The 16387-nt window shown below is 50.8% G+C and overlaps 1 protein-coding gene across 1 annotated transcript in view; it reads left to right on the top strand.

Annotated features, from left to right (window-relative positions):
• Positions 1 to 70: 70 nt before the first annotated feature.
• LOC144490677 (ubiquitin-associated protein 2-like) overlaps positions 71 to 16387 on the top strand; it is a gene marked incomplete at both ends in the record, with an annotated part of 29564 nt that continues 13247 nt past the window's right edge. Inside the window, 7 exons of the mRNA XM_078208378.1 lie at positions 71 to 216; positions 3273 to 3358; positions 4736 to 4907; positions 8455 to 8653; positions 10191 to 10438; positions 13613 to 13785; positions 15539 to 15728. Coding sequence (XP_078064504.1) covers positions 71 to 216; positions 3273 to 3358; positions 4736 to 4907; positions 8455 to 8653; positions 10191 to 10438; positions 13613 to 13785; positions 15539 to 15728 — 1214 coding nt within the window. The remainder of the gene's footprint in view (positions 217 to 3272; positions 3359 to 4735; positions 4908 to 8454; positions 8654 to 10190; positions 10439 to 13612; positions 13786 to 15538; positions 15729 to 16387) is intronic.

Raw genomic sequence — 16387 nt, 5'->3', positions numbered from 1 at the left:
CCCCGGGGTCTCTCTGGTCACCTGCTTTGGGGTTGGGCGCTGTGGCTGCGAGAAACGTTGTGTTAGTGAGGCCACAGCGGCGGTTGTGTTTGTGTCCGAGCAGCCCCTCCTGTGTTGATATCTCGAGTTTCCCCTGTATTACAGCCAGCAGCTGCCAACCTCCTGAATCCTGCTGACAAACGACACCCTCCCAAAGCAGTTAATGGCTGCTACCAGGTAAGAGCAACTTCTCATCTCTCCCCCCGGCCACTCCCTACCCCCTCCGGGCCCCCTCTCCCCCCTCCCGCCTCCCCCTTCCCCTCCCGGCTCCCCCACTCTCTTCCTCTCTCTGATACTCTGCTGAGTAAGTCTCCACTGGGTGCTGCCAGACCTGCTGAGATTTTCCGGCACTTTCTGCTTCTGTTGACGTGCTTGAGTTGGTGTGGGGTTGGCCGGGGGGGGGGGGGGGGGTGGTTTATCGACAATTCAGCAGGTCGATGGATTCCTGCGGGGAGGGTGCTGTCTCACAGTGGAGCAGGCGAGGGCTACATTTCCAGAGCGGTGAGAGGCTCTTTCGCAGAAGCTTACGACTGCAGGAGAGGTTGACGGGCAACCCCTGACTAAAATACCTGGCTGAAGGGACGACAGCGGAGGGGTCACGACCTCGGAGGTAAAGGGTCGGCCATTTTGGATTGCGATGAGGAGAGTTGGCAATCTTTGGCATCCTCCACCCCTGGGAGCTATGGAGACTCAGCCTTGATGTGGACTCAAGACTTGGTGGAACTCTGGACTGTTTTTGGAGGTGGAAATCAAGAGATGTGAGCTGTTTTGGGCCCCGTATCTAAGGAAGGATGTGTGCCGGCCTTGGCGAGGGTCCAGAGAGGGTTCACAAGAAGGATCCCAGGAATGAAAGGCTTGACGTATGAGGAGCGTTTGAGGACTCTGGGTCTGTACCCGATGGAGTTTAGAAGAGAGGGGCGGCACGGTGGTGAGTGCTGCTGCTTCACGGCGCCAGGGACCCGGGTTCGATTCCCGGGCCTGGGTCACTGTGCGGAGTCTGCACGTTCTCCCCGTGTCTGCGTGGGTTTCCTCCGGGTGTTCCGGTTTCCTCCCACACTCCAAAGATATGTAGGATAGGTGGATTGGCCATGCTAAATTGTCCCTTAGTGTCCAAAGATGCGTAGGTTAGGTGGATTGGCCGTGCTAAGTTGTCCCTTAGTGTCCAAAGATGCGTAGGTTAGGTGGATTGGCCGTGCTAAATTGTCCCTTAGTGTCCAAAGATGCGTAGGTTAGGTGGATTGGCCGTGCTAAGTTGTCCCTTAGTGTCCAAAGATGCGTAGGTTAGGTGGATTGGCCGTGCTAAATTGTCCCTTAGTGTCCAAAGATGCGTAGGTTAGGTGGATTGGCCGTGCTAAGTTGTCCCTTAGTGTCCAAAGATGCGTAGGTTAGGTGGATTGGCCGTGCTAAATTGTCCCTTAGTGTCCAAAGATGTGTAGGTTAGGTGGATTGGCCGTGCTAAATTGTCCCTTAGTGTCCAAAGATGTGTAGGTTAGGTGGATTGGCCGTGCTAAATTGTCCCTTAGTGTCCAAAGATGTGTAGGTTAGGTGGATTGGCCGTGCTAAATTGTCCCTTAGTGTCCAAAGATGTGTAGGTTAGGTGGATTGGCCGTGCTAAATTGTCCCTTAGTGTCCAAAGATGTGTAGGTTAGGTGGATTGGCCGTGCTAAATTGCCGTGTCAGGGGGATTAGGAGGATTGCGGCAATAGGACCTGGGTGGGACTGTTGTTGGTGCAGGCTCGATGGGCCAAATGGCCTCCTCCTGCACTGTCGACTCTACAAGGGGGGATCATATTGAAACTTGCAGAAAGGCCTGGATAGAGTGGACGTGGGGGAGATGTTTCCATTAGTCGGAGAGACTAGGACCCAAGGGCACAGCCTCAGAGTAAAGGGTCAACCCTTTAAGTTTAAGTTTTATTTATTAGTGTCACAAGTCGGCTTACATTAACACCGCAATGAGGTTACTATCAAAATCCCCTAGGCGCCGCACTCCTGTTTGGGTTACACTGAGATAATTTATCACGGCCAATCCACCCTAACCAGCACGTCCTTCAGACTGTGGGAGGAATCCGGAGGAAACCCACGCAGACACGGGGAGAACGTGCAGACTCCGCTCAGACAGTGACCCGAGCCGGGAATCGAACCCGGGACCCTGGCTCCGTGAGGTAGCAGTGCTAACCCACTGGGCCACCCCCAGGGGGGCTAGCAGGGTAAATACATGGGGCTACAGGGATAGGGACTGGGTGGGATTGTGGTCAGTGCAGACTCGATGGGCCGAATGGTCTCCTTCTGCACTGTAGGAATTCTAATCGTTTAGCTGGGAGCATTCTTGGACGGAAGCTCTTAAGCGAAGGGTGAGTTTGTCAACTGTGTTTTTGATTTGATTTATTATTGTTCCATGTATCGGGACACAGTGAAAAGTATTGTTTCTTGCGCGCTATACAGACGAAGCATACCATTCATAGAGAAGGAAACGAGAGTGCAGAATGTAGTGTTACAGTCATAGCTAGGGTGTAGAGAAAGATCAACTTAATGTGAGGTAGGTCCATTCAAAAGTCAGACGGCAGCAGGGAAGAAGCTGTTCTTGAGTCGGTCGGTACGTGACCTCAGATTTTTGTATCTTTTTCCCTGATGGAAGAAGGTGGAAGAGAGAATGTCCGGGGTGCGTGGGGGTCCTTGATTATGCCGGCTGCTTTTCCCGAGGCAGCGGGAAGTGTCGACAGAGTCAATGGATGGGAGGTTGGTTTGCGTGATGGGACTGGGCTACATTCACGACCTTTTGTAGTTCCTTGCGGTCTTGGGCAGAGCAGGAGCCCCAGACCAAGCTGTGATACAACCAGAAAGAATGCTTTCTATGGTGCATCTGTAAAAGTTGGTGAGAGTCGTAGCGGACATGCCAAATTTCCTTAGTCTTCCGAGAAAGTAGAGGCGTTGGTGGGGCTTTCTTAACTATAGTGTCGGCCTGTTTCTACTGCATGTTTCCACGGCAGGTTCCACTGCATGAGGTGATGTGAGAATGGCGCAGACAAGAGCACCCAACTTGACAGCCGCTGCCTCCATTTGCAGGGGGCCACCATTTTGAGAGGGTCTCAGCTGGTGTGTTAGAGGCTGGCAGAGATGTTTTGCCAGCCTGCCATTGGGGAACTGACAATGTATTTTTCTTTTTAAGATCTTTCCTCGCTTGCCTTCCGACCAAAATTGACTTCCTCTCCTTTCACCCACCCCCCCCCCACCAGCTCTCCGAGACAAAGATCTTCACCGCCTCCAACGTTGGGCCCCTTCCTTCAGGGACCGAGACTCTGACAATCACGGCAGGACAGAGGTACGTGACGCGTTCTCCCGCCTCCGCCGTCGCTTGCTCGCCCAAGCGCGCGCTCAGAAGAAACGCAGAAAAGTGTGACTCTGCCCCATCGAGGGGGGGGGAGAGGGGGGGTCACACAACGCAGCAAAGGCCCTTCGGCCCATCGTTACAATCCAGTGGGCCATGAATGGGCTGGAGGGACTGAGTGGCGTACCCTGCTTCACGTTAGGACTGAGGATGGACCTGGGAGAACCAGTAGATGTGCTTTATTTAGACTTTCCAAAGACTTTTGACAAGGTCTCACATGACGTTAAAGTAAAAGTATTTATTAGTCACGAGTAGAATCATAGAAACCCTACAGTGCAGAAGAAGGCCATTCGGCCCATCGAGTCTGCACCGACAACAATGCCTCCCAGCTCCTATTCCTGAAATCCCACATAGTTGCCCTCCTAACCCTCTAACATACACACCCTGGGACACTAAGGGGCAATTAAGCATGGCCAATCCACCTAACCCGCGCATCTTTGGACACTAAGGGGCAATTTAGCGTGGCCAATCCACCTAACCTGCACATCTTTGGACACGAAGGGACAATTTAGCACGGCCAATCCACCCAACCTGCACATCTTTGGACACTAAGGGACAATTTAGCACGGCCAATCCACCTAACCTGCACATCTTTGGACACTAAGGGACAATTTAGCATGACCAATCCACCTAACCTGCACATCTTTGGACACTAAGGGGCAATTTAGCATGGCCAATCCACCTAACCCGCGCATCTTTGGACACTAAGGGGCAATTTAGCGTGGCCAATCCACCTAACCTGCACATCTTTGGACACTAAGGGGCAACTTAGCACGGCCAATCCACCTAACCTGCACATCTTTGGACACTAAGGGACAATTTAGCACGGCCAATCCACCCAACCTGCACATCTTTGGACACTAAGGGGCAATTTAGCATGGCCAATTCACCTAACCAGTGTCTTTTGGACTGTGGGAGGAAACCGGAGGACCCGGAGGAAACCCACGCAGACACGGGGAGGATGTGCAGACTCCACACAGACAGTGACCCAAGGCGGGAATCGAACCCGGGTCGCTGGTGCTGTGAGGCAGCAGTGCTAACCACTTGTGCAGAAGGCGTACCGTTCCTCCTAAGAATGCGAAAGATTTATATGACTCACTGTCCCGTTTGCATTCATGCAACTGTGTTAGAAATTCTGCCCTGGGTTCGCTTTCTGTAGCGGATTTATGTCGTAGTGTTTTACCGAACGGTTTTGGTTTAATTTGGTTACCACTGCACGCGCTCGGTTGGCAGGGTCAGGGTGCGCAAGGCCTCTTGACGTAGGCTGTTCCACACTTGGCTTAACGTCATCTCCTTTCTTCCCTATCGCAGGATCGATCTGGCAGTGTTGCTGGGGAAACAGCCTTCCTCTTCCGAGAACGAGCCGGCCCCCCTGGACGCCTCAGCCTCCCCCACCCTCTCCCAGCCCCTGGTGTTCAACAACTCGAAGCAGCACCCAGTGACCCAGCCGTCTCCCCCGACCACCTTCTCTCAGCACAATATGGTGAGCTGTCGCCCCCAACCCCTCGATTAGATTCCAGTCTGTAACTCACTCCCGGGTATCTGTTATTCTATATATAAACCACCCCAAACCCCTCGATTAGATTCCAGTCTGTAACTCACTCCCGGGTATCTGTTATTCTATATATAAACCACCCCGAACCCCTCGATTAGATTCCAGTCTGTAACTCACTCCCGGGTATCTGTTATTCTATATATAAACCATCCCGAACCCCTCGATTAGATTCCAGTCTGTAACTCACTCCCGGGTATCTGTTATTCTATATATAAACCACCCCGAACCCCTCGATTAGATTCCAGTCTGTAACTCACTCCCGGGTATCTGTTATTCTATATATAAACCACCCCGAACCCCTCGATTAGATTCCAGTCCGTAACTCACTCCCGGGTATCTGTTATTCTATATATAAACCCCCCCGAACCCCTCGATTAGATTCCAGTCTGTAACTCACTCCCGGGTATCTGATATTCTATATATAAACCACCCCGAACCCCTCGATTAGATTCCAGTCTGTAACTCACTCCCGGGTATCTGTTATTCTATATATAAACCCCCCCGAACCCCTCGATTAGATTCCAGTCTGTAACTCACTCCCGGGTATCTGTTATTCTATATATAAACCACCCCGAACCCCTCGATTAGATTCCAGTCTGTAACTCACTCCCGGGTATCTGTTATTCTATATATAAACCACCCCCGAACCCCTCGATTAGATTCCAGTCTGTAACTCACTCCCGGATATCTGTTATTCTATATATAAACCGCCCGAACCCCTCGATTAGATCCCAGTCTGTAACTCACTCCCGGGTATCGGTTATTCTATATATAAACCCCCCCTCTGAACCCCTCGATTAGATTCCAGTCTGTAACTCACTCCTGGGTATCTGTTGTTCTATATATAAACCCCCCCCCCCCTGAACCCCTCGATTAGATTCCAGTCTGTAACTCACTCCTGGGTATCTGTTATTCTATATATAAACCCCCCCCCGAACCCCTCGATTAGATTCCAGTCTGTAACTCACTCCTGGGTATCTGTTATTCTATATATAAACCACCCCGAACCCCTCGATTAGATCCCAGTCTGTAACTCACTCCCGGGTATCTGTTATTCTATATATAAACCACCCCGAACTCCTCGATTAGATCCCAGTCTGTAACTCATTCCTGGGTATCTGTTATTCTATATATAAACCACCCCCAACCCCATGATTAGATTCCAGTCTGTAACTCACTCCCGGGTAGGTGTTATTCTATATATAAAACACCCCGAACCCCTCGATTAGATTCCAGTCTGTAACTCACTCCCGGGTATGTGTTATTCTATATATAAACCACGCCGAACCCCTCGATTAGATCCCAGTCTGTAACTCACTCCCGGGTATCTGTTATTCTATATATAAACCCACCCCTGAACCCCTCGATTAGATTCCAGTCTGTAACTCACTCCCGGGTATCTGTTATTCTATATATAAACCATCCCGACCCCTCGATTCGATCCCAGTCTGTAACTCACTCCCGGGTATCTGTTCTATATTTCAACCACCCCGAACCCCTCGATTAGATTCCAGTCTATAACTCACTCCCGGGTATCTGTTATTCTATATATAAACCACCCCGAACCCCTCGATTAGATCCCAGTCTGTAACTCACTCCCGGGTATCTGTTATTCTATATATAAACCACCCCGAACCCCTCGATTAGATTCCAGTCTGTAACTCACTCCCGGGTATCTGTTATTCTATATATAAACCACCCCCAACCCCATGATTAGATTCCAGTCTGTAACTCACTCCCGGGTATCTGTTATTCTGTATATAAACCACCCCGAACCCCTCGATTAGATTCCAGTCTGTAACTCACTCCCGGGTATCTGTTATTCTATATATAAACCACCCCGAACCCCTCGATTAGATTCCAGTCTGTAACTCACTCCCGGGTAGGTGTTATTCTATATATAAAACACCCCGAACCCCTCGATTAGATTCCAGTCTGTAACTCACTCCCGGGTATGTGTTATTCTATATATAAACCACGCCGAACCCCTCGATTAGATCCCAGTCTGTAACTCACTCCCGGGTATCTGTTATTCTATATATAAACCCCCCCCTGAACCCCTCGATTAGATTCCAGTCTGTAACTCACTCCCGGGTATCTGTTATTCTATATATAAACCATCCCGACCCCTCGATTCGATCCCAGTCTGTAACTCACTCCCGGGTATCTGTTCTATATTTCAACCACCCCGAACCCCTCGATTAGATTCCAGTCTATAACTCACTCCCGGGTATCTGTTATTCTATATATAAACCACCCCGAACCCCTCGATTAGATTCCAGTCTGTAACTCACTCCCGGGTATCTGTTATTCTATATATAAACCACGCCGAACCCCTCGATTAGATTCCAGTCTGTAACTCATTCCCGGGTATCTGTTATTCTATATATAAACCACCCTGAGCCATTCGATTAGATTCCAGTCTGTAACTCACTCCCGGGTATCTGTTATTCTATATATAAACCACCCCGAACCCCTCGATTAGATTCCAGTCTGTAACTCACTCCCGGGTATCTGTTATTCTATATATAAACCACCCCGAACCCCTCGATTAGATCCCAGTCTGTAACTCACTCCCGGGTATCTGTTATTCTATATATAAACCACTCCGAAGCCCCTCGATTAGATTCCAGTCTGTCACTCACTCCCGGGTATCTGTTATTCTATATATAAACCACCCCGAACCCCTCGATTAGATTCCGGTCTGTAACTCACTCCCGGGTCTCTGTTATTCTATATATAAACCACCCCGAACCCCTCGATTAGATTCCGGTCTGTAACTCACTCCCGGGTCTCTGTTATTCTATATATAAACCACCCCGAACCCCTCGATTAGATCCCAGTCTGTAACTCACTCCCGGGTATCTGTTATTCTATATATAAACCACCCCGAACCCCTCGATTAGATCCCAGTCTGTAACTCACTCCCGGGTCTCTGTTATTCTATATATAAACCACCCCGAACCCCTCGATTAGATCCCAGTCTGTAACTCACTCCCGGGTATCTGTTATTCTATATATAAACCACCCCGAACCCCTCGATTAGATCCCAGTCTGTAACTCACTCCCGGGTATCTGTTATTCTATATATAAACCACCCCGAACCCCTCGATTAGATCCCAGTCTGTAACTCACTCCCGGGTATCTGTTATTCTATATATAAACCACCCCGAACCCCTCGATTTGATCCCAGTCTGTAACTCACTCCCGGGTATCTGTTATTCTATATATAAACCACCCCGAACCCCTCGATTAGATCCCAGTCTGTAACTCACTCCCGGGTATCTGTTATTCTATATATAAACCACCCCGAACCCCTCGATTAGATCCCAGTCTGTAACTCACTCCCGGGTATCTGTTATTCTATATATAAACCACCCCGAACCCCTCGATTAGATCCCAGTCTGTACCTCTCTCTCCGGGTATTGGACAAAAATATATGGATGTTTTAAATCTCGATCTCTCTTGCCCGCAGGTTACCATGCTGAGTAAGAGCTTTGGCGACGTGGGTGAGCAGAAGGGTGGCAGCACCGCGGGCTCACAGCTGCTGGAGCAGCTGAAGACGGCCCAGGCCCTGGCACAGTTGGCGGCCCAGCACACGCAACCCACCAGTAACACCGCGGCCTCCTGGGAGTTGGGGCCCACGTCACAACCCTCCGCGCTTGGCCATTTTGGTAAGGGGGTCGCTTGATTGGACAGAGCGGGGAGATATCGATTTGCTTTATTATTGTCACGTGTTGGGATACAGTGAAAAGTATTGTTTCTTGCGCGCTATACAAAGCATACCGTTCATAGAGAAGGAAAGGAGAGGATGCAGAATGTAGTGTTACAGTCATAGCTAGTGTGTAGAGAAAGATCAACTTAGTGCCAGGTAGGTCCATTCAAAAGTCTGACAGCAGCAGGGAAGAAGCTGTTCTTGAGTCGGTCGGTACGTGACCTCAGACTTTTGTATCTTTTTCCCGATGGAAGAAGGTGGAAGAGAGAATATCCGGGGTGTGTGGGGGGGCCCTTGATTATGCCGGCCGCTTTTCCCCGAGGCAGCAGGAAGTGTAGACAGAGTCAATGGATGGGAGGCTGGTTTGCGTGATGGATTGGGCTACGTTCATGACCTTTTGTGGATCCTTGCGGTCTTGGGCAGAGCAGGAGCCCAGACCGAGCTGTGATACAACCAGAAAGAATGCTTTCTATGGTGCATCTGTAAAAGTTGGTGAGAGTCATAGCGGACATGCCGAATTTAGACCTGCTAGGTTGTAGAGAAAGATCAACTTAATATTTGATCTATTATTGTCACATGTATTGGGGAACAGTGAAAGCTAGTGTTTCTTGCATGCTATACAGACAAAACATACCGTTCATAGAGTACATAGGGGAGAAGGAAAGGAGAGAGTGCAGAATGTAGTGTTACAGTCATAGCGAGGGTGTAGAGAAAGATCAACTTAACGCGAGGTAGGTCCATTCAAAAGTCTGACAGCAGCAGGGAAGAAGCTGTTCTTGAGTCGGTCGGTACGTGACCTCAGACTTTTGTATCTTTTTCCCGACGGAAGAAGGTGGAAGAGAGAATGTCCGGGGTGCGTGGGGGTCCTTGATTATGCTGGCTGCTTTTCCCCGAGGCAGCGGGAAGTGTCGACAGAGTCAATGGATGGGAGGCTGGTTTCCGTGATGGACTGACCATAAATATTAGCATAGAGTCACGACAGTGAAAAAACTGGAATTTTTTTCGGAATACGGGGGAAAAGGAGGGGGGAGTGAGAGTGTCGGGATACGGGGTGGGGTTGGAGGAGATGAGGAGGAAGGGTGTGGGGAGTGACATCTGTGGAATCACTCGGCAGCAATGTCTCAAGACATCGGAGCAGAAGTAGGCCCTTCAGCCTATCTAGTCTGTTCCGCCATTCAGTGAGATCGCAACCAATCTGAAGTGGTAATCCTCTTATCCCGCCTTCTCCCCATTAGCCTTGATTCCCGAATGGGCCTCCACCCTGCTGAGATGCTTGTCCATGTGCGTCCCTTTGACACACTCCCTCCCCTCTGACTGTGGGGTTAGAGCGCCATCCAGCGACTGGCACGCACAATTCAATCCAGTTGTTCCATCGAGCGTGGCGCCGGATTGTCGTGCGAGTGTGGCAGCTCGAGGTGTTAAGCGTGAAGCCTATCGACAGCTGCTGACTGGCGTCTCTCTCTCTCTCCCCCTCCCTCCTTTCTCTGCCCGTCCAGAGTTGAAAAGCCAAACAGAATCGTCCGTTCACAGCCCCTTTGGCCAGCGGCAACCCTACTCCAACTGCACCATGATGGAAGTCTTCATCCCCACCAAGCAGCCGACGGCGGCGCCCAGCTCCCCGCTGCAGAGCAAGCCGGGGGCCGCCCAGGCCTCGCCCGGCCCCTCGGAGAACCAGTCCTCCAGCCCCCAGCCCGCCCAGCAAAAGCTGAAGCCCCAGAAGAAGAAGGCGTCCATCTCTTCCAAGGTGAGTGTGGCGGCCCAGCGGTGGGGAGGACGCGCAGAGGGAGGGGTTAGCATGGCGCCTCCTGCCACCAGCACGGGGGAGGAAAGGGAGAGGGCGCAAAATCCTGCACGGTTGAGTGTTTCCTAGCCCCGTTGGGATGAGGGGGAGGTGGCGGGCCAGTGAGCTCGGTGTGTCAGCGTTCTGGCCAGTGAACAAAGAACAAAGAAAAGTACAGCACAGGAACAGGCCCTTCGGCCCTCCTGCGCCGATCATGCTGCTGCCTAAACTAAAACCGTACGCACTTAGAGTCCGTATCCTTCCATTCCCATCCTATTCATGTATTCGTCTAGTTGCCCCTTAAATGCCGCAATCGTACCTGCTCCCACCACCTCCCTCGGGCAGCGCGTTCCAGACATTCAACACCCTCTGTGTAACAAAACTTACCTCGCACATCTCCTCTAAACTTTTCCCCACGCGCCTTAAACCTGTGCCCCCTAGTAATTGACTCCTCCACCCTGGGGGAAAACAGCTTCTGACTCTCCACTCTGTCCACGCCCCTCATAATCTTGTAGACTTCTATCAGGTCTCCCCTCAACCTCTGTCGTTCCAGTGAGTTTCTCCAACCTCTCCTCATAGCTGATACCCTGCAGACCAGGCAACATCCTGGCAAACCTCTTCTGTACCCTCTCCAAAGCTTCCACATCCTTCTGGTAGTGTGGTGACCAGAATTGTACACAATGAGGCCTAACTAAGGTTCTATAAAGCTGCAAAGTTTTATACTCAAAACCCCGGCCGATGAAGGCAAGCATGCCGCATGCCTTCCTGACTACCTTATCCACCTGCGTTGTCACTTTCAGTGGACATGTACGACCAGATCCCTCTGCCTGTCAATACTCCTAAGGGTTCTACCATTTACTGTACAATTCCTACATGCATTGGACCTTCCAAAATGCATTACTTCACACTTGTCTGCATTAAACTCCATCTGCCGTTTCTCCGCCCAAGTCTCCAACCGGTCTATATCTTGCTGTATTCTCTGACAATCCTCTTCACTGTCCGCAACTCCTCCAATTTTTGTGTCGTCTGCGAACTTACGAATCAAACCAGTTACATTTTCCTCCAAATCGTTTATATCACAAACAGCAAAGGTCCCAGCACTGACCCCTGAGGAACGCCAGTAGTCACAGCCCTCCATTCAGAAAAGCAGCCCTCTACTGCTACCCTCTGTCTTCAATGCCCAAGATGTGGAGATGCCGGCGTTGGACTGGGGTAAACACAGTAAGAAGTTTAACAACACCAGGTTAAAGTCCAACAGGTTTATTTGGTAGCAAAAGCCACACAAGCTTTCGGAGCTCCAAGCCCCTTCTTCAGGTGAGTGGGAATTCTGTTCATAAACAGGGCATATAAAGACACAAACTCAATTTACATGAATAATGGTTGGAATGCGAATCCTTACAGGTAATCAAGTCTTTAAGAAACAAAACAATCACGTTGTTTGTATCTTAAAGACTTGATTACTTGTAAGGATTCGCATTCCAACCATTATTCATGTAAATTGAGTCTGTGTCTTTATATGCCCTGTTTATGAACAGAATTCCCACTCACCTGAAGAAGGGGCTTAGAGCTCCGAAAGCTTGTGTGGCTTTTGCTACTAAATAAACCTGTTGGACTTTAACCTGGTGTTGTTAAACTTCTTTCAATGCCCAAGACAGTTCTGTACCCATCTTGCCAGCTCATAGAAATCATAGAAACCCTACAGTGCAGAAGGAGGCCATTCGGCCCATCGAGTCTGCACCGACCACAATCCCACCCAGGCCGTACCCCCACATATTTACCCGCTAATCCCTCTAACCTACGCATCCCAGGACTCTAAGGGGCAATTTTTAACCTGGCCAATCAACCTAACCCGCACATCTTTGGACTGCGGGAGGAAACCGGAGCACCCAGAGGAAACCCACGCAGACACGAGGAGAATGTGCAAACTCCACACAGACAGTGACCCGAGCCGGGAATCGAACCCGGGACCCTGGAGCTGTGAAGCAGCAGTGCTAACCCCACTGTGCTACCGTGCCGCCCTCTGATCCCGTGCGACATCACCTTTCCTATCAGTCTGTCATGAGGGACCTTGTCAAAGACTTCACTGAAATCCATGTAGACAACATCCACTGCCTTTCCCTCACCTCTCACCACTTCCTCGGAAAACAGATCAAGTTAGTGAGACACAACCTCCCCTTCGCAAAACCATGCTGTCTCTCACTAATATGTCCATTTGTTTCCAAATGTGAGTAAATCCTGTCCCTGAGAATCTTTTCCAATTTCCCTACCACTGACGTAAGGCTCATTGGCCTCTAACTATTTGGATTATTCTCGCTGCACTTCTTAAACAAAGGAACAACATTCTCCAGCCCTCTGTAACTTTACCTGTCGCCAATGAGGAGACACAGATTTCTGTCAAGGCCCCGGCAATTCCCACCCTTGCCTCCCTCAGTATTCTGGTAGGTAGGCCCCAGTGTAGGCTTAAGGCCTACCTACCCCCTGCGGAGGTGCCAAAGCCAGGTTGGCACTGGCAGGGTTAAGGGCCTCCAGAGGATGCGCTGGCAGGCGAGATCTTGCCCTCAAGGTCCGGGGAAGCCAACATTTATCCCTTGACGTCAATGGGAACGCAACGGCGAGTACACAGAACATAGAACAGCACAGCACAGAACAGGCCCTTCGGCCCACGATGTTGTGCCGAGCTTTATCTGAAACCAAGATCAAGCTATCCCACTCCCTATCATCCTGGTGTGCTCCATGTGCCTATCCAATAACCGCTTACATGTTCCTAAAGTGTCTGACTCCACTATCACTGCAGGCAGTCCATTTCACACCCCAACCGCTCTCTGCGTAAAGAACCTACCTCTGATATCCTTCCTATATCTCCCACCATGAACCCCATAGTTATGCCCCCTTGTAATAGCTCCATCCACCCGAGGAAATAGTCTTTGAACGTTCACTCTATCTATCCCCTTCTTCATTTTATAAACCTCTATTAAGTCTCCCCTCAGCCTCCTCCGCTCCGTTGGGTACCGTTGGGATCTTGCTGTGCACAAACGGAGGTACTTTGTGCCATCCCGGAGCTGTGTGGGCCTCAGCGCGGGCCTGGGTACTCGGGACCAAACGTTAGCCCACTGCGATTGAGCCTCTCTCTTCCCGCAGATCCCATCTTCGGCCGTGGAGATGCCCGCGTCGGCAGACATCGCCGGCTTAAACCTGCAGTTCGGGGCCCTGCAGTTTGGGTCGGAGCCCATTCTGTCCGAGTACGAGGCCACGCCGACCACCACCGTGCCGGCAAGCCAGCCCCAGAGCAGCCTCTACACCAGCGCTGTAAGGTAAGCCCCGTCTCTGCTTAAAGTTCCCCTCCCCCTCCTTCCCAGGACGTCTCTGTCGGAGTCCCTCAGGGTTAGTGTCCCAGCCATCTTCAGCTGCTGCTTCAATGACCATCATCGTATCAGGGGGATTAACGGGGTAAATACGTGAGGTTACGGGGATAGGGTGGGATTGTTGTCAATGTAGGCTCGATGAGTCAAATGGCCTCCTGCACTGTAAGGGTTCTATGAATTTAGCATGGCCAATTCACCTAACCTGCACATCTTTGGACACTAAGGGGCAATTTAGCATGGCCAATCCACCCAACCTGCACATCTTTGGACACTAAGGGGCAATTTAGCATGGCCAATCCACCCAACCTACACATCTTTGGACACTAAGGGGCAATTTAGCATGGCCAATCCACCCAACCTACACGTCTTTGGACACTAAGGGGCAATTTAGCATGGCCAATCCACCCAACCTACACATCTTTGGACACTAAGGGGCAATTTAGCATGGCCAATCCACCCAACCTACACATCTTTGGACACTAAGGGGCAATTTAGCATGGCCAATCCACCCAACCTGCACATCTTTGGACACTAAGGGGCAATTTAGCATGGCCAATCCACCTAACCTGCACATCTTTGGACACTAAGGGGCAATTTAGCATGGCCAATCCACCTAACCTACACGTCTTTGGACACTAAGGGGCAATTTAGCATGGCCAATCCACCTAACCTACACGTCTTTGGACACTAAGGGGCAATTTAGCACGGCCAATCCACCTAACCTGCACATCTTTGGACACTAAGGGGCAATTTAGCATGGCCAATCCACCTAACCTACACGTCTTTGGACACTAAGGGGCAATTTAGCATGGCCAATCCACCTAACCTACACGTCTTTGGACACTAAGGGGCAATTTAGCATGGCCAATCCACCTAACCTACACGTCTTTGGACACTAAGGGGCAATTTAGCATGGCCAATCCACCGAACCCGCGCATTTTGGGACACTAAGGACAATTTAGCATGGCCAATCCAGCTAACCTTCATATCTTTTGGACTGTGGGAGGAAACTGGGGCACCCGGAGGAAACCCACGCAGACATGGGGAGAATGTGCAGACAGTGACCCAAGCCGGGATTCGAACCCGTGTCCCTGGCACCGTGACTCAGCAGTCCTTTTCTAACCCACTCATGGGACATGGGTGTCGCTGGCTGGGCCAGCATTTATTGCCCATCCCTTTATTGCCCCTTGGAGGGCAGTTGAGAGTCAACCACATTGCTGTGGCTCTGGAGTCACATGTAGGCCAGACCGGGGTAAGGATGGCAGATTTCCTTCCCTAAAGGGAACCAGATGGGTTTTCCCCACAATGGGTCATCAGTAGATTCTTAATTCCAGATATTTTTTAATTGAATTCAAATTCCACCGTCTGCCGTGGCGGGATTCGAACCCGGGTCACCCAGGACGTTAGCTGAGTTTCTGGATTAATAGTCTAGCGATAATACCACTAGGCCGTCACCACCTCACCATGCTGCCCTGTGTGTTCTGGTTACTATAACACAATTACCCACGCAGAAGCAGGCTGTTCGGCCCCTCTACTCCTGTGCTAGTGGTTCTGCTCCGCATGAGCCCTCTTCTCTCCCCCACCCCATCACCCCATCCTTCTAATCCGTCCTTCTGTGTCTTCCAACGCCCAGTACATCACCGCTATTCGCCGTGCTCACTGGGCACCGCTTTCTCATTGCCCCCCCCCCATTCTCTTCCAGCGAGACGTCATCGACCATCTCCTCCAATCAGAGTCAGGACTCCGGCTACCAGCCCAGCACCATCACGACGTCCGCCTTCGCCGGCCAGAGCGGCGCCCCGGGAACGCAGTACGATCAGACCGCCAACCAACGGGCATCCTATTCCAACTCGCTCTCTTCCTCCCCTCAGAAAGACCTGACGCAGGCCAAGGTAAGAATTTCCCCCAACCTCGCGCTCCCCTTTTCTTCACCCCCCCCCCTGCCGTCAGGCCCCCTGTCATAAATCGGATCCCCCCTCTGAGAACTAACCCCCAAAAGGAGTACCTCGCCCTATAATCTGTGCAAAGTGTGTGCGACGTGGTGTGCTCTTCAGCGACACCTAGTGGTTAAATACAAAATAAATCCTTGACGCTCTAAAATCAACACCTAATAATTTATTTATCTAATTAACAGTGAACAAATTAATTAAACTATTAACTAACTGAATAAATCCCTTCTAACTATTAAAAAGTAAAGTTTATTCATCTCAAGTCGGGCTTCCATTAACACCGCAATGAAGCTACTGTGACAATCCCCCAGTCGCCACACTCCTGTTCGGGTAACACTGAGGGAGAATTTAGCACGGCCAACGCACCCTAACCAGCACGTCTTTCGGACTGTGGGAGGAAACCGGAGCACCCGGAGGAAACCCACGCAGATACAGGGAGAATGTGCGGAGAACATGCAGACTCCGCACAGACGGTGACCCAAGCCAGGAATCGAACCCAGGTCCCTGGCGCTGAGAGAGAGCAGTGCTAACCCACTGTGCCAGCATGCTGCCCCATGTTAACTATTCCCGAATAAAACAAGATCTTAATGGAATGCTGTTCC

This window comes from Mustelus asterias, unplaced genomic scaffold (assembly GCF_964213995.1).
Source record: "Mustelus asterias unplaced genomic scaffold, sMusAst1.hap1.1 HAP1_SCAFFOLD_3593, whole genome shotgun sequence".
Lineage (NCBI taxonomy): Eukaryota > Metazoa > Chordata > Chondrichthyes > Carcharhiniformes > Triakidae > Mustelus > Mustelus asterias.
Note: the sequence above shows the minus strand (reverse complement) of the source record. Positions and strands in the feature narration are given on the sequence as shown.